Source organism: Medicago truncatula, chromosome 5, assembly GCF_003473485.1.
Source record: "Medicago truncatula cultivar Jemalong A17 chromosome 5, MtrunA17r5.0-ANR, whole genome shotgun sequence".
Taxonomy (NCBI): domain Eukaryota; kingdom Viridiplantae; phylum Streptophyta; class Magnoliopsida; order Fabales; family Fabaceae; genus Medicago; species Medicago truncatula.
Genome location: NC_053046.1, coordinates 508326 through 534207, shown reverse-complemented (window position 1 = coordinate 534207; position 25882 = coordinate 508326). Strand labels below are relative to the sequence as shown.

At 33.0% G+C, this 25882-nt stretch overlaps 3 protein-coding genes and 1 pseudogene across 5 annotated transcripts; 2 read left to right on the top strand and 2 right to left on the bottom strand.

Annotated features, from left to right (window-relative positions):
* Positions 1–2115: 2115 nt before the first annotated feature.
* On the bottom strand, positions 2116–4930 carry LOC11444203 (COBRA-like protein 10). Its single transcript, XM_024784091.2, has 2 exons — positions 4387–4930; positions 2116–3527 (listed from the first exon to the last, which is right to left on the bottom strand). The coding sequence occupies exons 1-2, from the start codon at positions 4928–4930 to the stop codon at positions 2116–2118; spliced, it is 1956 nt and encodes a 651-aa protein (XP_024639859.1).
* Positions 4931–12308: 7378 nt separating this feature from the next.
* On the top strand, positions 12309–15742 carry LOC11440129 (gibberellin 2-beta-dioxygenase 8). The gene is made up of 3 exons (XM_003610611.3): positions 12309–12925; positions 14256–14577; positions 15116–15742. The coding sequence occupies exons 1-3, from the start codon at positions 12483–12485 to the stop codon at positions 15347–15349; spliced, it is 999 nt and encodes a 332-aa protein (XP_003610659.1). The 5' UTR covers positions 12309–12482; the 3' UTR covers positions 15350–15742.
* Positions 15743–15794: 52 nt separating this feature from the next.
* LOC11440417 (uncharacterized) lies at positions 15795–19016 on the bottom strand. 3 transcript variants are annotated; one of them, XM_024783809.2, is made up of 5 exons: positions 18686–19016; positions 18389–18604; positions 17118–17262; positions 16072–16267; positions 15795–15975 (listed from the first exon to the last, which is right to left on the bottom strand). In XM_024783809.2, exons 1-5 carry the CDS (start codon positions 18704–18706, stop codon positions 15879–15881), a joined length of 675 nt encoding a protein of 224 aa, XP_024639577.1. In that variant the 5' UTR covers positions 18707–19016; the 3' UTR covers positions 15795–15878. The 3 variants fall into 3 exon arrangements, with proteins under 3 accessions (XP_024639577.1, XP_024639578.1, XP_003610658.2); XM_024783810.2 differs by having other exon boundaries at positions 17118–17238; XM_003610610.4 differs by having other exon boundaries at positions 17118–17250; positions 18686–19015.
* An 839-nt stretch (positions 19017–19855) lies between these two features.
* LOC11437605 (disease resistance protein RUN1-like) lies at positions 19856–25621 on the top strand (annotated as a pseudogene).
* The last annotated feature ends 261 nt before the right edge of the window (positions 25622–25882 follow it).

The window sequence follows — 25882 nt, the reverse complement described above, 5'->3', positions numbered from 1 at the left end:
GTAGTCCCACTAGCTTTCATTGTTAAATCTTCATGCCTTGTCATATCCATCATTTTCGTCATAAATAACGTCACTCCTTGTCATATCCATCATCTTGGTCTTTTATGATTGTGCTAGGTTGATCGATATTACCGCCTCACCCTTCAATACTTTCATATACTTTACTTTGAATAAAGCTTGATTCCATCTCTAAGATTTCAAACTTGGTACCCGTGGTACTCACTTGAAAAACTTCATCCATTGCACCACAGTGGGGGCCAATTATTGTGAATTTGAAAATCAAAATAAACTTAGATATGTAAGGCATGTATCAATGTCAACAAATAGCCAAACTATCTCAAGCACCAACAAGAAACAAAGTGTAAAACAAAACCACAATGGTAATAAAAGAACAAAGATAAAGAAAGCATAAGAACAGACACACCAAAATTTATGACCAAGTTCGGCCTAACAATGACCTTCATATAGGGAGAGAGATTTGTTAGATCCACTTTCAATGAGTCATTAAAAGAGATACACAAAGTTACTAGAGAGTTAAAAAAAATGGCAAAAATTTAGCTCTTAATGTTCACCAAGAACATCCTCTAAATTTCTCTCATTTACCCTCTTACAATCATTTTCACTATCCCAAGGTTTTTATGAATTGTTTCACAATTATAGAATCTCTCCCAAAAGGCACCAACCCTTAGCATTTGATCTCCTAAGGATTTCTTCTTTCAGCCTCTCAAAATTCATCCAAGTTGCACACATATCTTTCACTCTTATGTGTTTCTCAATCCTTGAATCCCATCCAAAATGAAGAAACCCTTAGCATATACCTTTCATGTCTCCTCTTTTGGTTACATGAGATTTCCCTCAAAAGAATGTGATGTAGTATTAAAAGTAAGTATTTTTGTGTATAGTCTCCACAGGAACTAGCGCGATATTCAAGCCGTTCAACAATCGTTATCGTTCTAAACTTATAGTTCAAATGATTGATTGATTAAAAACTAATATAAATTGGAATATAGCGATAAAATTGAGACGAGGTCGGGCAATTCACGTCTGGGGTTAGAGTCGTTGACCAAGCATTAAATAATTCGTGTCCAAATGATATCGTTATCTCTAAGGGATCGTTTAATTGTCGATTTCCCAAACATTTAAACAATCACAAAGTTGATTTGATCGTTTAATCGACAATTTCCCAACCTATTAAACGACCCAAAAGCATTAAATTCTAGATTAAAAGTGATTATCAAATATTAACATCTATATTTAGAATGAAAACTTAAGATAGATTGTTATTCTATTTCTTAGAATCTATAATTGTGAATAAGAGAAATTCTAAACCCATTCGCTCCAATACTCGCTTGCCACGTTTCTAAACTTGTTAACTTTAACAAGTTATTTTATTTATGGATCTATCTTTTTTTTTTTTTTTCACTTCTCACACCATCACATAACGTTCCAGAAAGTGAGTTTATTTTTCTGCATTGAACTTCCAACCACCAATCACCACCTCCGCCTAAAAAAATAACGTCACCGCCATCACAAAAGAATAATATCTTGCCTCGAGAAACATCTCTTGACAACTTCCATCTTGTTCACTGTTTTCTTTGAGTGAGTGTTTGTGGGGCCTGAGTGTATTGGACTTCACCAACGACGGTTCAAGTGCATCGCATGGGTGAATCATTGCCCAAATGTGATCAGCACATGAAAGATATAAAGACTGTAATAACGGTACTATCAAAAGAGTAACAAACAATTATAAATTTAAATTCTGTTAAAATTTTATATTATGACTGTTTTGTTGTGTGATATTTGGTCTGACCACAAATTCTATCGCCTTCATCTTCATATTTTTAGTATGGAGACAAATAATTTTGGTTTTTTTAATTATTTTAACTATAAAGAAAATAAGGTTGCAAACCAAATAGCTTACTACTTAGCTAAATTTGCTACTTCCAATTCTGATATTGCTTAGATTGAATAAACTGCTAATTGTATCTCTTCTATGCCACAACATCAAAATATCCACATCATTTATGCCACATATATGTGAATCTTTAGCCACATCGTCATTTTGGATTCATTATAAAAGTTATTAAACTATTGTTAACACTTGCATATATCCTCCTAATACAAGATATGATTCATTGTAAAAGCTAAAACTAAGACTAATATTTCTTGTACTAAATATACATTTTGCTGGTTAGCAGTTTGCATAGGGAATTGGGTTGGAATTGAACACTCTTCTCCATTGAAAAGAACCTTTGAAGGGAACCCATCTCCTTTTGCTATTTGCATATTCGGTTTGAATTTTTTGGTAAAGGAAATAACAGATTGTTGTTTTCCAGGAACCTTTAGGTATGTTCCATTGTCTTCACCTATCAAATAGCTTGTTCCTTGTAATCCTTGCATGAAAATAGTGTTGTTGAATTTTGTAAGCAATGACCCATTGAAAGAATACACTTTCTCAAAACCAAGAGAAACACTTTTCTTAAATTGCATTGCAGTGAACCAATTCTCAAAAGGGAATGGTTTCCAATTGAACAAAGTGATTCTAGCACTCCATCCACCTTTGTAATCTGAAACTATATGCCAATTTATGCTAACTCCACAATTATCACCACATGGTAATTTCTTAGGTACCCTAAAATGCTTTAATTTCGCCCAAGCAACTGTCTTCAATGTTCTATTCTCGAAAGGTACAAGAAGAGCTTCTGAAGGTAAAAGCATTGCTCTTGCATTTGGATTACAATGACGATTTGTGTCATCATCATCACAACCACATGCACACGTGTTGCATGGCACAATAGAATCATTGTAATAAGAAGAGAAAGAGACACAGCAACGTGTACTCCTATGTTTTGGTTTGGTTATATTACAAACTATTTGCCAACTAACAATAGAATAAGTTGTAGCATCAAGTCCTCTAGGGTCTGGAAATTTTGTCGGTTCAACTTTCAATGGTGGTCCACAAGTATAAGCTGAGTTAAGAACTCCCATTATTTTCCATCTTGCTGGTGGGAAAATAGATTTTTTATCCAAATCAGGTGGACATTTAAAAACTTGCATTTGAAAAATTGACTTGGATTGGCTTGGATCCATAAGTATTGGTAAAAGAGTTCCATTTCTACAACAAAATGGTATTTTACCAATTTCAGTGTCATTATATTTTTCTGGAGGCAAATCACTTATTACAGGATTTTTTTGACAATTAATTACTTTGGAGAAATCCATGTCCTTGTAGTATTGTCCAGCAACACCATAGACGCAACCTGTGTAGGTTATCTCACGTGTGAAAGCACCTTTCATTGTTTGTATGAATTCACCTCTTGTCCACTCCCATGTTAAGTTCCAATGATCTAACCTTCCCAAAGGGTTATTATTATCTATGGTCACTTGAACTAGATAGCTGCTGTCATACGATTGAAGAACATCATAGGCTATGGTCAGATCCCCTTTTTGACGTGGTAAGAATTTTGTCTTCAAAAGTTTTGACTTGAATTTTGGATCACTTTTACAACATGCCCACATGGAACTCTCTATCAAATATAGTTAGAATTACTTAATGGGATAATAAAATCAACAAAATTGTGTTAAAACTACTGAAATAATTATAAGACATAAATGCAGTTTTAATCTCTCTATTTTGTTACATTTATGATTTTCGTTTTTTTGTTAAGTAGTTTAATGAATGAAAATTCAACTTTTAAGATGAATAAGTGGGAGTTCGAGGCTCCCCTAACCCTTACGTATAATGTCATATCCCTACCAACTGAATTAAATTCATGAACATTTGGTCCATATATATGTATATATATATATATATATATATATATATATTAATTTACAAATCTAGTCTCTTAGTTTTCAAAATGTTTAATTTTTTTTCTTTCTTTCAAATATGCATTTGGGATTGGTTTTTGTTGTCACGTTTATGATTTTGATTCCTTATTTTTATATTCACAAATTAATTAGTCTCTTAGTTTTCAAGATGTCTAATTATTTTTTCAAATATGCATATGGGATTGGTTTTTGATGATTTGAGAAGTGAATACTTATGTGACAATGACTTGAAAAGTGAATATTTTGATGGAATGTAAATTAATTGTTAAGTATTAATCATCCTAAATAATGACATGTAACCTTTTGAATTGTCAAATAAGATCGTATTCAATCTCAAATGCATAAGTTAGGAAGAAGTCAATCAATTAATTTAGATTTAACTCAGTTGGTAGGAACATCACATGGTATATATAGAGGTCGAAGTTCGAACTCTAGAATTAGAGGGATCAACATGGAATATGACATGATAGTATGATAATAATAATGCTTCTTCTTCAAAAAAAAAAAAAAAAGTATGATAATAATAATGATGCTTTGAAGAAGAAAAATACTCACTACGGACACTTGGTCGGGGGCACTTAAATCCATCATTCACCAACTTGATGTTTTTAGGCATGGGAATTGCAGGTGGCCTAACTCCAAATTGGGTGCCAGCAATTTGAATGAGTGCTTGAATTTGAGACAAATCATTGGCTGTGTCGATGGAGGTTTCCAAATCTGGAAGAGAACTTCCTACTAAGGTTGTCCCATTTCCAACAGAAGAGGGAAAGTCACCAGCTTCAAATGGAATACCTCCATTTGCAGAGACAAGGATCTCATGATGTTGAAATCCTATGAACAATTTCCATGCTTTAAGTACATCTTTTCCTGTGTTGAGAACTGTTGCGGTTGCATTAAAGGACCAAGATTGTGCCGTGACATTCTTGACCCGAGGAAATCCCTTCCTCCGATCAAGAAAATCATACGAAATGAAAACTCCATTACAATTTTCAGCTGACGGAGGGAGAGCCTCAGGTTCTTGACATTCACACACATAGACATTGTATGAAATCAACAATGTTGCTAATGATAACAATTGACATATCCATTTGTTTGACATGTCTTATTATTATCCTATTGTCAATCTCTCTCGCATTTGCATGATGGAATATGAGAAATTGTTGTAATGATCGAGCTTCTAGAGACTGGGACTGAGACTCTAGGTAATATTAACATTAAAAAAAAACAATGATTATGATGTTAATGTTGAGAGAAAATCAAGAGAGATTTAAATAATAAAAATAGTAAAATGGTGAGGAGTGAGAAGAGTTTTGGAGTAAGGTTATGGAAGTTAAGGGAATGAGGAGAGTTAGAATCGAAATATTAGCAAAGAATAAGTCACAAGGAACCTTGACCTTCAAGTTTGTGATGGATTTGGTAGGGGGAAACTATTTATAGTAATTTAATATCCCCATTTTTTTTCTTCATTATTTTAAAATCTTTATTTTTTTACTCCATTGTTCTCACTCGTGGTAAAGTAAAACTCATGTCTCATCTTTTATTTTTATTTTTAAAAACTCTTGTCTCATCTATGGTCATAATAACATGATTTTTTTTTAAAAAACATAATAAACTAATGTGAAAATTTATACTTTTATCATTGTCTCTTTTAAATTACTCAAAAAAAAAAAATCAGTCTCTTTTCAAATTCAACTTATATTATGAAAGTGATTTACTTGTCAAGAAATATGACTAAAACTTTACTTGGATTCATTTATAATGCTTTTTTTTTTTTTTTGGAAGATTGGGTTCATTTATAATGTTTTTGGTTACGTATGGATATGATAATGATTTTAAGTAAAACTTGTTTTAATTTATTACAATAGAGGGTCCGAAGTCCCAAAGCAAAGAACAAACATAATACAACTTTTTTAATTTGAGTAAAAAACATTACGGTAAAAGCGACATAGTTTTTTGTAATAATTAAGTTGTAAAAAAAAATGCATTAAAAATAGTTGTTTTTATCCTCAAAAAAAAAATGTTGATTGGCGAGCCAGCCCGCCAATTCGTATGTCCGCCACTAAACGGGACAAGTGAGATTTTAGACTCGGTTACCTAATTTGACTCGGCTCGTCTCGTCCCATTTAAGAGGGCTTAGACGAGGCACCTAAACGGGGTGGAACGGCCCACTTTGCCATCCCTGACACAAAAGGTTTTAGTAAATTATGACAGTCAGTCATACACTCTTTTTGGAGTCACTTTTAATTAAGTAAAATTAAAAACTTAGTAACTAATGTACTATTGTCTATAGAGGTGAATAGATCTACTTCTGCATCTCAAGATGAACGTCACATTCGAGTTGCGCATAATTTTTAATGAAATGATTAGTTAAGTTCATTTTATTAGTAAAATTATTACTCCACCCATCTTGAGTTATAAGTTGTTTTGACTATTTCACATAAATTAAAAATGCTATTAATCTTGCATGTGAAAGAGAAATTATGAGTCATTTTACAAAATTATCTTCATTTATAGTATGGAAAATAAAAATTAAAGAGTTGAAAGAAGATATCGTAACGAATAGTTATAAGAGTATAATAAAAAAACATAACATCAATATTTCATTGGTACTAAATTAACTTACATTTTGGAACGGAAAATATTATTTTATTAATTCACTTTTATAAATTGGTGTTAGTAGAATAGCGAAGTGAAGTTAAATTCAATAAATAAAGTATATCAGTTTAATAAAAAAATAATAAGGTAAATTCTTACGTACCTTATAGTTTTAGTTGTGCATCGGTGCTTTATAGACAAAATTTGTGTAACATTTAAATTTATTTTAAAATAAATTAATATAAAAATATGACATAACCTTTGAAGATTGGATGATGAGTACATATGCAACCCATTTCAATGGGTGTTATTGTGTTCACAATTAAATGTTACATTGATTAGTCTATATGAGTTTAACTCAATTGCTTGAGACATGCATTGTGATATGGAGAAGGCGGAGTTCAAACCCCAGACATATCATTTATTCACTTTTAAAAGAAGAATTTTTAATCATTAAACTACTTGACAAAAAAATTGTTACATTGATAATATTCTAAAATCATAACTATTTTGAGATAAAAAGTGCAAATATGACGATTATTATAAGAGGGAGGAATAATAATAATTTAAAATCCATATAAAACTATTTCTTCTACTTTCTACTTGATTTGGCGTACTTGGATTGTTTGGCGTGACCGGAACTCTAGAGTCTTCCAACAAAAAGGAAATTCTATTCATCAATATATAGATAAAATTAAGCTACGATCCTTCCGGTGGTTGAAGACAAACCATTCAAATTTTGCTTTTAAATATCACACATGGTGGGTTAATTCTCTTTTGTGCTTGGGAGTAGCTACCTAGCTTCTTTTTGTTTCAGTTTTTTGGTGTTCTTTGGCAAGTTTGTTGTGGCTTTAGCGCTAACTTTCTTTGTTTTAGAAAATTGATGTAACATATAGTTTTTCTTTTTAGTTCTCCTCCGACACTTCTTGTGATTGAGATATTTTAATCCATTTTTGCTCCTTAAAAAAAATGAAAAAATTTAGTATCGGTATCGGATTAGGATATTTTAATGCTCTGCTACAACAACAACAACAACAAAGCGAGGGATACATGGAACCAACGGTGCTGATTTTTGTGTCCTTTGTAGTGTGGGCAATGCACATGCCTTTGTCTCTTATCATGGCCACTAGAAAATTTTGAACGACCAAATGTTGGAGAATATATATTTTATTTTCGAGAGAAAAATGCTGGAGAATATATCAGTTGCTCCTTTGAGTTAATTTAAATATTTAGCTGAATATATTTCTTTTGTTGGAAAGATAACACATACATATTTACTGTATACATAATAATATACATGGAGTATTGTTGTTGACACATTTGATAAGGTTGATAAACACAAGTAAAGTACGTTTTTGCCTCCTCGACAGTTAACTGCCGATGAATTAAATCGGTAGTTAACTATCGAGGCGTGTTGAACATAACCAGAAGCAGAAACACAAACATTTCAGTTTCAAGAATTCTCCAAACTTCTCAAATTCTTTCCAATCTTCACCAAAGCCATTTTCATGAATTGCAAGCAAATCAACTGTACATTATCACAAGTAAGTTGTATCAATCATTTTAATGATAATGTTAGTTTGTTTAGGTTTATTTTTAAAAAAAAAATAGAGTAGTTTGCATGTGGTTAGGGTTGATTTTAAAATTGACAATTTGATGATTGCATGTGTAGTTTATGAATTGATAAATGAATGTAGTTGTTGTCTATGTTGTTTAAATCATAATGTGGCTTTGAATGGTGGCAAATGAACACAATTTGAATATGTTTTATACTTTGCACCCAAAGTGTTTGATCAAATACCTCAATGAAAATTATATTGCTTATTTAGTTAGTTTAGGTTATGAAAATTATAGAAATGATGTTAATTATAGTTTAGTTAAGTGTATATTGATTTTTTAGTTAGTTTAGGTTATGAGAATTATGATGGATACAAATGATTAAGTGTATAGAAATGATTAAGTGTATATTGATTTTGTGCGTAATAATTTATAAATGTGATTTGTTTGGTTTGTGCAGGCATGGTTTTTGCCGCATTTTCCTGGCTTTTACAGTGTTGATCCCAACACCGACTACATGGAAAATTATCCGGTTGCGGCGAGGTGGAAGTTATAGAAGGGTCATGGAGAGGGGGTGACGTATCGCTCATTGTTTGATCGTATTCAGTTTGATGACGTATGCTGGAGGTCGTACGAAGAGCACAGGGAGATCTAGGATTTTGAGGAGGTTTTCTGGTATTCATGCTGGATTATGTGCGGTGTTCGTAGGGTGTACCGTCACTTGCCCGAGAGGGTTTTGAGGCAGTACGGATACGTCCAGAGCGTCCCTAGACATTCGACGGATGTTGTAGAGCTGCCACCGCCTCAGATTGTACAGGCATTCATCGACTTCCGCACTCACACGTTTAAGGCGGCCGATTGGGGTGAGCAGGCACAAGAGAATACATGGCAGATGGCTATGTGTTATGGTACACTAAGGTGTCTCACCCTCAGATTTTGCCACCTCTTCCAGGAGATCTTCCGAGGCCAGCAAATGAATCGTAGATCATTGCAGAGCGGTGGGAGCGGTACGAGGCGACACCTATGACATGGTTAGTGCCGTTGTTGCCTACACTAATGCGCAGATAGGCCAGGAGGAGGTCATGAGCCTTCAAGCAGTGGTTTCAGGCCATGACTCATGTTAGGGAGTAGATCGCACCGATCTTGACCAGGAGGCGAGGCCAAAGGCCGAGGAGGTGGCACCAGCAGCATCAGCAGAACCAGGAGTAGCAGTAGTTCGTTTTTTAGGATTTGTTTTTTAGTTTTTGTATTTTGATGACATTGGTTTGTATATTCGTATTTTGATGACATCAGTTTTCATTTCATTGGGATATTTTACTTTGTTTAATGCTAAAAATGTTGGTTTAATTAAGTTGTGCATTTGTGCCAATATTTGTTTTGTGATTTGAACCATTATGCGTAAAAAAAAAAAAAAAAAAAAAGAAGGTACATAAGTTGTGTTTGCAACACATTACATGTTTAGGAAATGAAGCTACTGCCTTTGCTTTGGCTTCAGGATGCTTCGGCAGTTTACTGCTCAGGAAAACCTCGGTAGTTAACTGCCGAGGAAAACATCGGTAATTAACTGCAACTGATTTCTTAAAAATTCGGCAGTTAACTATCGAAGAACATTTAGATAAATTACTCGTGTATCTCAACCTTATGCAATATGTCAACTGCAATTCTCATACACATGACACATTGAAGTAAAATTAACCCATGTAAAAATTTGAATAGCACCACATTGCACCATACACGAGTATGGTTCTCATTCCTCCAAGTCTCCATTTATCAGTCTCTGCTCTTCACGTTACATCAAACAGAGACCGTTCATGATTGGAAGAAATTGACAAACATAAAATGATTTATTTTCGAAATACTCATAACATCATAATTGAAATGTGTGATATTTCATGTGTATATGTTTGGTAAATTCCTACCACTAAATCAATTTTTCCATATGTTTCCTTTCCTTTCCTTTCCTCTATAATATTATTTCAAATTAATAAAATAAAATTGCACATGCCTTCAGTATATATATATTTCAAAATGTATGGAACAAAATTAAAAATGCCACTAGATATGTATTCTCTGATGCTACCATTAGCCGCGTGGTCTTCTCTTTAGCATAAGCTTTCAATCATCATGTTTCCTTCATTTATATAAGTTTATAATAATTTTGCTTATTTTTTATAAAAAGTATTTACAATAATTGATTATTTTTTCCTATATATATATATATATATCATAAGCTAGCTAGTTGAAGCTCAACTTGAATGAATGTTCAAATAGCTATTCTTCTTCTCTATAATGCAATGTAATCCTTTATGCACGCAAAACATCTTCTGTCTTCAATTCAACCACTTTGACATTTATCAAGAATGTAATTAATAGTATAGTATACTGACGTTTGTTTGAAATTATTGTATTTCAGTGCTGCTTGGGTCTTCTCTGCTAATTCCGTAAAGAATATCAAGAATCAGAAAATTTCACAAGTTCTTAATTAATCAGGTATCTAAATTAACCAGCTAGCATAGCATATATAGGAGTGTTTGGTATATACTATTCAAAGTTGTCCTTTTAATTAATTCAGATGTCAACTTATCATTCACAAGGTTTTGGACAATATTTAATTGGTCCCGGCCGTAACTACATGTTTTATATGTACTCCTATTATTTCTCTTGGCTTTTATTTTGTATAAATGTGTTGAGTATGACAAAACCCCCCTGTAATACGGTTAAAGATATATGATCAACTATATGATCAACTATCATGCCAATTTAAAGTTTTTTTTTTCAAAAATTAAGTTGAGTGATAATTTTACATTTTTGAGTTAAACGCTTCTGCTTACTAAAATCAACAAATATAAAAAAGTTAAAACAAATTAATTAAATTAAATAAGACAAAAAATAATTGAGTTTGAAAAAACAATCAATTTTGACACTGCAAGACAAACTTACAAATGTTCTTTTGGGCTGCCGAGTAGCTATATACTGAGAAAACTATCTTTATAATACTTATAATTTTCCTTCATAGATAAATCGCACTACCTTTGTTGAAACCACGATATTAAAAAAATTGTTTTTAATTAAAAAATTATAGTAAAAATATTTTTTATTATCTTTAACATGAAAGGATTTAAGAGTTTTTCTAACCCGTGCAAGATTGCAAAGGATAAGCAGTAATTAATGCACCCACTGTTATAGGTTTTTCGAAATTTTGAAAATTGATTTTTTTTTCCTTCTCTCATTGTTACCGCTTCTTCACGTTTGTTTTTATTCTTGTTCCTTTTTTTTTCCATTGTTACATTCCAATTCATTTAACTTGCTGCTTATTTAAATTTCTCTTATTCCTGCACGTAAGTTCCTAATAATATTGGTGCTGCCATTTTTTTTTTTAATTTTCTTTCACTGTTGCTGCAGTCAAGCGGTGTGGGTTTATTTTATTTTATATTTACAGTGAAACACAATTTTTTTTTCACATAATATAACCAAATTCCTCAAATTGACTGCTATATAACCAAATTCAAGATAACAGTGTTCAAAATGACGGTGTTCAAAACTACGGTGTTCAAATTGACAACAATATAATCAAATTCAAAATGACGGTGTTCAAATTTATAATAGAACCAAAATTGGACTCCAAGATTGCCAAAACATATCAAGAAAAAAGGAAGAAAAAAAAAAAAACAGTAACAAATGAACAAGAATAAAACGTAAAAAAAGGAACAAGTATAAAACGTGAAAAAACAGTAACAGATGAGAGAAGGAAAAAGAAAATCAATTTTCAAGATTTGGAGAACTTGGACATTCTTTTACATTTTTTTTATGATGTTATTTTACTTTTAAACCCGATTGTTGTTTATTCACCAAAAAAAAAAAAAAAAAAAACCCGATTGTTGTTTAACACAATGAAATCGAAATATAAAAATACTTGAAGTAGCCACAAATTTAACATGTTATCGAAAAATCTAAATTTGTCTTGATTGATCATAAACACAAACAAAGACAGGTTTGTTTGTTACCGTACGTGAGTTTCTTTGTAACTTTTGCATATAGCTATATATGTGGAGTGTGGATATGGAGATAGACGCAATTTTCTTAGTCCTAGATATATACGTACATTGCATATATTGCTAGCCAGCACACATACATTTATCATTTAAATACAACTATTTTCTTTGCAAGTTAATTGTCTCGTGTGAATCTGAAATTATCAAATTATTTAGGAGGGGTGTGCCTTTTTTTAATTGGAAACATCTATCTATATCTATGTTATTTTTATTACAAATTTTAATACATTTTTATTGAAAAATGTATGGTTAATAAAGTGAAAATCAATCAAGTTGTCTCAACAAAAAGACATGTAATCTACCTTTGTCTCCAAGGTCTAAAACGTTTTCATCAAAGATGAAATAAACATAAAAAACAAAACAACAAAAAATTGATTTGTCCATATCTGTTTTTCATTTCTGTTTATATAGTTTCTTCAAAGAGAAGAAATCAATTCCTTCACCAGCATGGGATTGATTGATTCGGACCCACCCTTTGAAGAGACATACAAGAACCTATTCAACAAGGACCAAAACATTATTAATGATGAGTTAATGGTGGATAATGAATGTGAGCTTCCAGTGATTGATCTGAGCCGTTTAAATGATGATGATGAGGTGGCAAGAGAAGAGTGCAAGTCTATGATAGCAAATGCTTCACAAGAATGGGGTTTTTTACAAGTTGTAAATCATGGAATTTCAAGTGACATTTTAACCAGATTAAGGTGTGAGCAGAAGAAGGTGTTCAAGGAACCATTTGATAAGAAAACAAAAGAGGATAAGTTTTTGAACTTCTCTGCTGGTAGTTACCGTTGGGGAACACCAACTGCTACATGCATTAAACAGTTATCTTGGTCAGAAGCATTTCATATTCCTTTGACCGATATTCTAGGATCAAATACTCATCTCAGGTAGGTTATCACTAGTTATCCCTAAAAATAAAATAAAAATTATCACTAGTTATCCCTTCTATAAATAAATATATTGTTTTCTTTTCTTGCGAGAGGGAATTACAATTAGAATATAATGTTTAGTTATGCACGTCATTGTATATGATTCATATACCTAATATTTTAAGGATTTTGATAGAGATGTGGTGTCTCGCTCTTGACAATCTTATAACCCTGTTGCTCCTGGCGTTTTTCCAAACTACTGAACAATAAAATCCTTAGATCTTCAAAGAACATGAGCCAAATAAAAAAGAGGGTTATGAGAGAAAATCGTGATATAAAATGAGGAAGCGAGTGATTAAGAAAAGTGAATTTCTTTCCATCCACACTTTTCATAGGCCCATCTGATTTGTCCGGTTTTTAAAATCCGAACATTTAAAACAGTTGCAAACCTCCCCCCTTTTTACACGTTCGGATTTTAAAATCTAGAGAAACCAGAGACTTCTGAAAAGTGTGGAGGTGGAAATAGAAACAATTTTAAGAAAGAAATAGAAAGAATGTAATAGAGACACCTTATGTTGATGATCCAAGCCCAACTTTGTTTGGACATCTTACTTCTCTTCTCTTTTTTTTTTTTTGGGAATTGCTCTTCAGGCATGCAGCAGTTGCTCACAAACACCTTAAAAAAAATAAAAAATGTCCCAAATATAGTTATCTACCGTTCGCTCTTGAACAATAGTTAAATATTGATCAGATGTTTCTATATACATAATGTCTTTTGTTTAGTTTTTCAGTTTTTTCGGTATAAATTCCATCAGAACGGGAGTTAAGTATGGTTCAAAGCGAACAATAGTTAACTACCGTAGGAGCCATTTTGCTAGGTGCTTGTGAAAAATTGATAGATGCCGAAAAAGAAATTTTCCCTTTATATTTATTATTATTTTTAACTGGACCATTATACTTTGGTTCAAGCTTAGACACATTTATGAGTTAGATTGTCCTTTTCTTTCAACTTTCGGCTGCACTTTCCATTTAAACGAACCCATGTGTCATTCTCAAAAAGAGACCAATAGATCTTTTTTTTAAACAGCAAAATTTATTACGCATAACCTGCTTAGGAAGCGCAAAGGCCAATAAAAACAACAATACAAAAACATCAGGGTGCCGTATATAGGCGAAACACCCCAATCAAATAAACCACCAAAAACCAGAAAAAAGGGGGCGCACATATTAATAATTGAAATTGAACATTCTATTTTTGTTTATGCGACATCCTGCTTGTTAGTTGCAATACCATAGACAAATGTGGTAAACCAATTATCCTAACTAACTTTTATGTTTGCATTTGCAGTTCAATAATTGAACAATTTGCTACCACAGTTTCCAACCTTGCACAAATATTAGCTAATATCCTAGCAGAGAAATTGGGTCACCAATCATCTTTCTTTAAGGAGAATTGCTTGCCCAACACATGTTATCTTAGATTGAACAGATATCCTCCATGTCCCATTGATTTTAGGATTCATGGCCTAATGCCACATACTGATAGTGACTTCCTTACCATATTATATCAAGATCAAGTTGGAGGTTTACAATTGGTGAAAGATGGAAAATGGGTCGCTGTTAAACCAAACCCTGATGCACTTATAATTAACATTGGAGACTTATTTCAGGTACTCAAATACATATATAATTTATTTGACTTTTCTTTTTTAGGGAATAAATTATTTGACTTAAATTCAGTTTTGAATTTAGATTCCTCTATTTTGCTTCATTTACTATTTTGATTTTAAATCCACTATCTTAGTTCGTAGTTTTTTAAATGGTCGACTTTTTCCATACATTTTAAGATTGAGTTTTGATGAGGTGACAAATAAGCTGTTTAAGTAGTAACTCAGTTAATGACGTAAATCTCTTTAGATAAATTCCTAATGATTAATTTTCATTTCGTCAAAATATACATTAATTTATATCACAAAAGTAATCATAAAAAATCATCCTCAAATGCACAATTGGAGAAAATGTTAGATATCTTGAAAACTAATGGATCAAATTGGTGGATTTAGAAATTTTGTGACCAAAATAAAAGATGCAACAAAATCAGGAGACAAATATTACATTTAAGCCTAATTATTTCTAGCTCGGTCTTCTAGTTTTTCTCTCTAAATAATATTAGACTAATATATGTTGTTAATGATGTAATGCATGAAGGCTTGGAGCAATGGAGTGTATAAGAGTGTTGAGCATCGAGTTGTGACAAACCCAAGAGTAGAAAGGTTCTCTGTTGCGTATTTCTTATGCCCTTCAAATGACACCATGATTGAGAGTTGCAAAGAGCCCTCTATATACCGCAAATTCAGCTTTAAAGAATATAGACAACAAGTTCGTGATGATGTTCAGAAGTTAGGTTCCAAAATAGGCCTACCTAGGTTTATCATAAATTAGGATCCGACTCCTCTATATTCAGAGATTCCCCACATTCATGCAGTCGTAACATTAGTGGCCGTTCGATCAAAATCATATGGTTCATATTTAAACTCCTATTTTAAATCATAAAATTGAAATTTGCATTTTTTGTACTTGATCTTGATCAAATATCCATCGATGTCCAAAATGCGTGAACGTGGGATACTCCTAAATCTAAATTCCATAAAGGAACTATGTAGTGCATATATAGTTAGCATAGCATTATTGTGGAATATAGTATTCAAACACCTTTTTGGTCATGTTATATGTGAGAACTTGAGAGAACATTATACAGAGAACAAGAGAGTATTTGTGTCAATGTACCATTCAGTTAGTAGTAAATTAATAGAGAAAATTGGTATGATTTCTTGATGCTGTCTCTTTCTTTTTTTTTCCTTCTGTTTTTTGAGCAACAAATTGCTATAATAAAAGGTTCAGTTGCTACTATTTTGTCTTCTTCAAACTTGTTTCTAAATTGTGAGATTGTTTGCCTAATAATTGGGTGGTTTCACTCACTACTTCCTATATCACCCACATACCCATCAAAATTTTGCTTATTGCTAATGAGAGTGAAGTATATCAGCAACATTGTTCCCATGCTTGACCTGTTTGAGAATCAAATAAATTAACCAAAAATGGAAAATAGAAACCAGAGTAATTAATGCAACAATAAAATGCATATATTATTAGGTTAATCTTACAAGGTGGCAAAGAAAATGAGAACCCTTTTAGGATCAAGTGTCCATGAAGAAGATCGTATGAAACTATTTCGGCGAGTTAATCTGCTTTCACCGGTGGTGGCGGTGGTGGTGCCGATGATGTTAATCTGATGATGATTGTGTGGGTTGATGGAATGATCCGGGGACCCCGCTGCCATTGCCGTTGGCGTACATGACCCTGCCATAGTAGTTACAACACTTCAATGATGATACACACACCTTCATCTAATTTAGACCAAATATATGTATCTTTTTGCTCATATAAAAAATTGAAATTGTGCTCCCTCCGATCCAAGAAAGTAAAAGTTGGTCAACAAAAATTAATGTATTTGATACAAATTCTGAACCAAATATTAATTTTTGTTGACCGATTTTTGCTTATATTTTAAAACGGAAGGAGTATATATGTTCAAAAACACTTGGAATTCAATTTCCCCAACCCGCCAATTTTATTAGGGCCAGGCAATTTTTATCAACCTAAATGTACTTTACTACCATTTTATTAACTAGACTGCGAGCTAGTGAAATCTTGATTGTATGTCAATATTAAAATAGTACCACACATACATATATTCAAACTAGGTGAGAGTGAGACCTTACAATCAAAGGCACCCACCTTGTCCTTGCATAGATATTCAAGTTGGTAATGAAATGTTTAAAAGCATCATTTATGACATAAATTAAGACTTCGATTTTAGTGTATGTTTGATTTCGTGATTGTTTGGTTTGGTGGTGGGAACAAAAATATCGCGTCCCAATGCTCAACCACTGTGATTTTTATGAAGCTCAAAATAGTAGATTTAAGCAAAACGTGCGTCATTGCTTGATGCATCGCACAAACAAACACATCATTCATTTTTTAGTGTAGGGTTTGATTTCATTTTTTGATAAGGCAAAATTGAATTGAAACATGAAATAAAATTGGTTTTGTATCTTGAAGATCAAATATAGAGCTTTTGCTCTCAAAATTAATTTTCAATTATGAACTTTTATTGAAGGATAAAAGTAAGGTTTAAATGAAATGGTACCTAGTGGTGAGCATAGAGCAGAGATGGCATCCTTATTATTAATATCATGAACTTGAAGCATTGAAAGGCCATTCACTTTCCTGTCGACCCCACGCTGAGATCCTTTCCTGGAGAGGCTCCTCTGCAACCCTTTCTGGTCAGAATACTATTAATATATTAACATAATGACGACATTAAAATGTGAAACCCTTAAACTAATAAACGAAGAAGACAACAGGAAGTTGGCCCATTTTATTTGCATGCAAATTTTGAGCTGAATATAAAAGTAGGAGGGGAAGGATTAGATTATCATTATCCAGTCTTTTAAGGTTTCGTTGAGGTTTTTCGTAACGATATGAATGGTGAAGAATGTGTGTGTATTATATAACGACTATGGAGAGTGACTTTGTAAACCTCTCTCTCGATGAAGGATCCATGCTTTTTTTTTTTTTTTTTTTAATATATTAGAATATTGAAATGTAATGTTATATAGTTATCAGGATCAGTTCTAAGATTTTTTTATGTCTTTGACAAATCAATAAAGTGTGTTCTTTTAATTATTTGAATGTCTTCTTTTTTTTTTTTTTGCAAAAGATTCATTCATAATCAAAGTTCTCTAAAAATATATTTTCAATAGAATTAATCAAAGAGTTAAAAAGAAATATATCTATATAATACTAACTCTAAGTAAAAATAATAATTTTGATGCACCTTAAAAAATGATGTCCTGGACTGCCACCCTTCCCACCCACCCTAAGGGTCATAGATAATGTAAAGTTATTAGTGGAACATATTTATTGATTTTTTTTTTAAATGCTAAAAATGATGATTGACGACCTACAAAAGTTTTTCCAAGTCAATCCGTATTTATGCTTTTTCGTGAAATTAGTATGTTTAACTTATAGGTTACTCCTTTTGTAAATAATAAAAATAGGATAGGATGAGTAAACCCCTATTTTGAGTCATGTAATTTATGTATTTGGAAATTTGGGACCTCAAATTTACGAAATATCAAATTGTTTCATCAAATTCACTAACATAAGCCAAAATGCTCTCTCCATCAAGTATTTATGTTAGAAGTACTGTATCCAAATTGATGTCATATCACATTAAACCATGTATGTAAATGTAGGAGGTTTCATACCGATTATAATAAACTTAAATTTTTATAGACTCATCATTAGTGCTAATTGTGGTTTTAGGATTCTGAAGATAAAAAGTTCTTAGCCCAAATGTGGAATATTAATTAAGTCTAGTAGTGAAATATTAAAGAAGAAAAAAGAGAGTCACACCGTAATTCTAGGATTAGCATTGGCACTACTATCTTTGTTGATGCCTGAAGAGAAGGCGGCATCCATGTCAATCACATAGCTATCGAATTTCTCGGTTGGATATTGAAATCCATTCATGTGATCTGAAACTGAAACTGACATTCTCTGTGTTGGTGTGTTCTTCTGCTCCATTTCAAATGCATGATCTCCACATCCATAATAACAAGATGACAAATCCTACACAAAATCAAATAATTCATAAACAACATTTTGTTATCTGAAATGTTATTACAATCATCAAGGAAAGCAAAATCTTACCAACTTGGGACTTTCCTCCATATTTCAATGATGAAAAAATAGAGGAGAATGTTGAGGCTTGCGTGCCAAATGAGAGAGAAATAACACAAGATTGTACCCTGATTAATCAAAACAACCTATGTATAATGTTTTGTCAACGTAGAAATGTAGAATGATTCGTTTTCCTTACAAGAGAGAAACAAACAAAGTCAGAGAGAGGGAGAAAGCTGTCGTGTTGTGTGAGTTTGTTGAGACTCTTTTTTGTTATGGATTCAATCCAAATGTGATTGTTACCATTTTTGGTAAATTTTTGTTTTTTTAGGTAGTAAACTTGGTAATATTGTACTAACGATAATCAATTCATAAACATTCTTTCTTCACCATTTTTTTTTTGGTGATAAATGGGTTTTTTTTTTTTTTTTTAGGAAATGGATCCTTAATCGGAGATAAAGGGTTAACATCTTTTTTTTTTTTATTATCTTAGTGAAATTAAAAATGAAAGAAGATTTGCATAAAATCTTTGGTGCACTCTTATTGAATTTGGAGTCATATGTTCTCCAATAGAAACTAAGATACAAATACAAAAAAGAAAATCAACCCCATAATCTGTTACCAAGAAAATAAAAATACACCATACATTTTTTATGGGAGAAAGATGAAAATGATGAAAAACAAATTGTCTTTATATAGGAAAGAAACCATGTATTAATTTACAAATGAGTCATGATCTATTTTGATTGGCTCATGAAAAACAAATGAGTCATGATCCTTTTTTTTATCGATTGATATAAAATAAATGTGTCATAATCAATTTTGATTGGATGATAAGAAAGTATTAAATGATATGAGAAATATGAAGATGACATGTATACTTTTGATTTAAAATAAAGCAAATGTTTATAACTAATAACGTGGGACAATCTATCTATTATTATAAAATCTTAAAATTGTGGTTGTTTCGTGGTTCCTTCCTTCCAGTTGGTTGGTGAGAGAGTTGTTAACCATTTTTTTATGCTCGGTTTTGTTTGTATGTATGTATGTACGTATCTATGCATGTGGAGTCCACAAACATTGTTGTTTTCTCTATGTATGTACGTATCTACTGGCATTTTGGACCCAAAACAACGTGGATTTGACACACACTATATGAGTTTGCCTTCCTTCACATGAAGCGATCTTTCAGGGTACGTACGTACTTCCGCTCTAATTTATCCCTTTTTATCATATCTAGTCTAAGTTTGTTTTTTTACACTTCATTTCTCTGATCAGGATAAACACTACTGAAACTTACAACACGTCCAAGGTTTGAATCCAGAGAATAGGTATACAACCTAGCAATATCGGCATTGTCAATAGAACTTGTCTTTTAAGATCGTTTCTTTATACTATAATTGATTCAAAGTTAGAAACATTTTCGTTCGTATCTTATAGCAGATAGGTGCAATGCCTAAGCGACGGTTTTGGGATCTGTCAAGTTGTAGTTCTTCTTCTAATAGCAGCATCCAAAGCTATAGATATGATGTGTTTATCAGTTTCAGAGGTTCCGACACACGCAACACTTTTGTTGATCATCTCTATGCTCATCTCATTAGAAAAGGTATTTTCACCTTTAAGGATGATGCACAGCTCAACAAAGGTCATTCTATTTCAACTCAACTTCTTCATGCAATTCGACAATCACGTGTTTCTATTATTATTTTCTCAAAAGATTATGCTTCATCAACATGGTGTTTGGATGAAATGGCTACAATTGCTGATTGCCAGTTAAATTTGAATCACACTGTTTTCTATGATGTTGCTCCGTCTGATGTGCGAAAACAGAAAGGTGTTTATCAGAATGTCTTTGCTGTACACAGCAAGATATCCAAACACGAGCCACACAAGGTTGATTGCTGGAAGAGAGCTATGACCTGTTTGGCTGGATCATCTGGTTGGGATGTCAGGAATAAGTAAGTATAAGTCACAAGCCAACAAGTAATTTATATCATTTTCAAATGTCTTTTTAATTAAGGTTTTGTGGGAATAATTTTGCTACTTAATTTCATCCTGTTTGTAGAAACAACTTGATTTGCAACTTATAGCATAAAAGCTTATCATATATAAGTGCTTACTACGAACAGTTCCTATAACAAAAAATAAGATAGAGTCAAATTGATAATTTGTCCCGGAGAGTTTATGGAAATAAGCTGAAAACAACTTGTTAACATGTCATAAGCTGTTTTCATAAGTTCTCCCAAACAGCCTAACAGGTGCTTATGTCAGTAGGTAAGCTCAAATAAGTCAATCCAAACACACTCATATATGTTTTTTTCCTTCTTTTCTTAGGTCATGACTTAGTCATCTAACTTCCCGTTCTCTTTCAGGCCTGAGTTTGAAGAGATTGAAAAAATTGTTCAAGAAGTAATAAATTCACTGGGTCATAAATTCTCAGGCTTTGTTGATGACCTTATTGGAATACAACCTCGTGTAGAAGCCTTAGAAAGGCTTTTGAAGTTAAGGTCAGCAGATGATGGCTTTCGCGTTTTAGGAATACGGGGGATGGGTGGAATAGGGAAGACAACTCTTGTGACGGTCTTGTATGACAAAATCTCATATCAGTTTCACGCTTGTTGCTTTATTGAGAATGTTAGCAAAATTTATAGAGATGGTGGATGTGTTGCTGTGCAGAAACAAATTCTTCATCAAACTATAAGAGAAAAGAATCTAGAGGCATATAGTCCTTCCGAAATATCCCGGATTGTAAGAAATAGACTACACAACATAAAACTCCTTGTAGTTCTTGATGATATTGATCAAATTGAGCAATTACAGGAATTGCATATAAATCCGAAATTGCTTTGTGGAGGAAGTAGAATAATCATAACCACTAGAGATGAGCATATTCTTAAACAGTATGGGGCGGATGTAGTTTATGAGGCTCAATTGATGAGTGATAGTGAAGCTCTTGATCTTCTGCATAGAAAAGCCTTCAAAAGTGACAATTCAAGCAGCACTTTTTCAGAGCTGATTCCCCAGGTACTAAAATATGCTCAAGGTCTTCCATAAGCAATTAGAGTAATGGGTTCTTTCTTATGTACCCGAAATGCCACACAGTGGAGAGCTACCTTGGATGGATTGCGGAATAACCCATCACTGGACAAAAGAATTATGACAGTGCTTCGGATAAGTTTTGAGGGACTAGAGCCAAGAGAGAGAGAAATATTTCTGCATATTGCTTGTTTCTTTAAAGGGGAGAAGGCGGATTATGTAAGGGGAATTCTAGATGCTTGTGGATTGCACCCTGATATTGGAATTCCACTTATTGCTGAAAAATCACTCATAACAATTAGAAACAATGAAATTCATATGCATGGAATGTTGCAAGAGTTGGGGAGGCAAATTGTTCAGGGACAACATCCCAATGAGCCAGAATTCTGGAGTAGGCTGTGGCTTTACCGGGATTTCCATCGTGTGATGATGACAGAAATGGTAACATATCTTTCCAAATGGATTCTATGATTTTTGCTTTTTTTTTTAAATTTATTTACAAAAAATACAATTTATATTTCTAGCAAAAAGGACCTATTTAACATTTTCTGAGGGGGTCAAGACAGGGAAAAGATATGAATTCAAAGAAAACCCACATTTACCTCGCTATAAGAAGATAGTGAGGGTTCACGCTTGAGACTTGCTAGATATGAGGTGTTGTCTTGCTGCCCTTGACTAACCTCTTAGGATTGAATATTTTTATGATGAAAAGATGGCATAAAGCCAATTACACTAAATATCACAAAGAAGGCCAAAGCTATCCATGTCTTGCATGCGAAAAGAAATACAAAAAGGAGGGTCATCATAAACATGGATTCCCTTGTACATGAGTTATTCTAAACATTCAGTTTTTAGAGTTCAATTCCCAAATCAAATTAACCAAACTAGGCAAAAGATGATGTGAAGGAAATCCAACTTAGATCAACCTACCAACCCTTTGAGAATTAGTTTCCAACAAAATTTTCTGATAACCTCTATTCAAGGCCAACTGAAGAGCTCGAAAGACTCCAAAATTCAGACATTATAATGCTGCAAGACAAATTCAATTTCAAACTGTTTACTTTTTTATTCCCTTTTATCTTATATGCTTGTTAATTCTTCAGAAAGCACCAATAGAAGTTAAAGCTATAGTTCTAGATCAAAAGGAAGATGGCTCTGAATTCAATAAGTTGAGGGCTGAAGATTTATCAAAGCTCGGGCATCTGAAACTGCTCATATTGTGCCATAAGAATTTTTCAGGAGAGCCCATATTTCTTTCTAATTCTTTATGTTATCTTTCGTGGAATGGTTTTCCTTTCGATTCTTTGCCATCAAATATTCAGCTACATGACCTGGTCGAATTGAATATGCCTGACAGCAACATCAAACAACTATGGGAAGGTATTCAGGTATTTTCTCCTCAGAATAAACAAGTATTTTAGATATAGAGACAAGTAGTACGTATTTGAGTCCCATAACCATTCAGTTGGAGATTTGATCTCTGGCTGATGTGTATGGAAGAACATCTGTTTGGGAAAGGGCAACCCCTTAAATGGATATCTCAAGGGATTAGTCTCCACATTTACACTCGGAAATTCTTGGTTCACAAAAAAAAAAAAAAAAAAAAACAATTAAACTGTTTTCTTTACATTTGTTTCCCATATCAATACAAGTAAGCTTACATGATATTATGGTATGGCCGAGTCAACAAGGAAAAAAAATGATTGTCGTAATGCAAGTAAGCCTACGTAAAGTTTTTTTTTTTATCATTACTATTCATTTTGAGAGCATATTAGAGTTAGTGAAATTGACTTAATAGAACATACTAACATGTCAATGGCTAATTTTTCCATCACAGCGACTTCCTTGTTTGAAAAGGATGGACCTGAGCAACTCGAAAAATCTCAGGACAACTCCAAGTTTTGAAGGGATCCAAAATCTTGAGCGGATAGATTTTACAGGATGCATAAACTTGTTGCAGGTGCATCCATCAGTTGGACTTCTTACAGAACTTGTATTCTTGAGTTTGCAGAACTGTACCAATCTGACCTGCCTCGATTTTGGCAGTGTATCAAGAGTATGGTCTCTCAGAGTTCTGCGTCTCTCTGGTTGCATAGGATTGAGAAACACTCCAGATTTCACAGTAGCAGCAAATCTTGAGTATCTAGATATGGAGCGATGTATCAATTTATCTAAGATCGATAAATCTATTGGGACTCTTACAAAGCTTAGATTCTTAAGTTTAAGACACTGCACAAAGCTATTTCCAATATCTAACATCTTTGATAATATGACATCTCTTACGACTCTGGATCTTTGCGAGTGCTGGAACTTTACGACTCTGCCCCTGCCAACCACCGTCAATTCTCCTTCTCCTCTGGAGTCATTGATTTTTCTAGACTTGAGCTTTTGCAATATTTCGGTATTACCTGATTCTATAGGAAAATTAAAGAGTTTAGAAAGGCTAAATCTACAGGGAAATCACTTTACTACACTTCCTTCTACCTTCAAGAGGCTTGCCAATCTAGCATATTTAAACTTGTCCCATTGTCACAGACTCAAAAGATTGCCAAAGCTCCCAACCAAGAGTGGTCAATCAGATTCAGTGGGAAGATATTTTAAAACAACATCTGGATCCCGTGATCATAGGTCTGGATTGTATATTTATGATTGTCCCAAGTTGACTAAACGCTTGTTCTCTTGTGAGGATCCGGGAGTTCCATTTAAATGGCTAAAAAGACTATTTAAGGTGCATACCATCCTCTATCCCTCTTCAGTTTGTCTGTCAGTCACTATTTGCTTCATACGAAAAGGGTAAAAACTTAGAAAACTGTAGACTTACTTCTAAGACCTTCCTAATTAAAATTTACTTCTAGTTTTTCATAATTAAAGCACTTCTAGATTTTTGCATAGATATTATGAAAACTCTAACTAATTCTAGACTTTGTCTATATTTCAAATTTATATTTAAGAATGTTCTTCTGGTAATCATGTTATGGTTATATTTATTTTTGACTGCACATTAGTCCACTGGTCATTATTTATCAAGTTGTGAAGTTTAATGCCTTCCCTTGCACATATCTCTTTAGCTCTGATATACCTACATCTTTTTTCTTCTGGTTCCAGGAACCTCGTCACTTCCGATGTGGCTTTGACATTGTTCTTCCTTTGCATCGTAAGCATATTGATTTGCATGGAAACCCTTTGATTCCACAGTGGTTTGATTACAAGTTTGAGAAAGGTTCAATAATAACGATAAAGAACTCTAATATGCATGTTGACTGGGTTGGTTTTGCCTTTTGTGTGGCATTTCAAATAGATAATCGCCCGGCAGTATCTGGTTCTCCATATCGTTTTCACTCCTCGCCACTGCCATATCCTTTTTGTCTTTCCTTTGAAAGTGAACACACAGAAGAATGCTTTGATATGCCACTTAGTTTGGAACGAAATAAGGTGGCTGGCTCAAATTATATTTGGGTAATCTATATCTCTCGTGAACACTGCCATTTTGTGAAAACAGGAGCACAGATCACGTTTAAAGCTGGCGAGGATGGCCATGGTTTGATTATGAAGAAATGGGGGTTTCGCGTGCTAACCAAGAAGGGTTTAAAAAGGACATCGGAAACACAACTTCCTATGCCGTTCATTGAGAATGTAGGGCAAAGAAGCAGAAGAGTTGAGCCTAAAATCAAGCTTCCTTACAATTGGTCAGTTTCTGATGAAGATGAAGTTGAGAATGAAGAAGCCAAGGGAAAAGAAATCAATCTCTTTAATCTAGGCCTTTTGACAGGCAGACTACACTGATTACACATTATTTTCTCTGTTCTAGGGGGAAATTATATTTTTAAAGCATTGATACAATAGTAAATTACTAATAACTAATTTATCATAGTGCATCAAACTCTGGTAAACTAAGTTTATCTAATAATTTATCTTCATTTAATTTGTTGACATGTGTTTCATGATTCAATTATTGTTGAATTCAGTTACTCCCTAGTCCCTGTGCATATAACTATAAGATGTAAAATAGAAAACTTAATTTCAGAGTTACTAGTTTAGTTTTCTTAGGAACTTGGGGTCCACTTCCTGAGCTCAAATTTCCTATTTGATTCTATTCCTCCACTAACACTTGATGAATGATGACAATAATTTCAACACCACAATTTCATTTTAGATTTCAACACATTTTCTAATTTTTTTTTCTTGAATGAA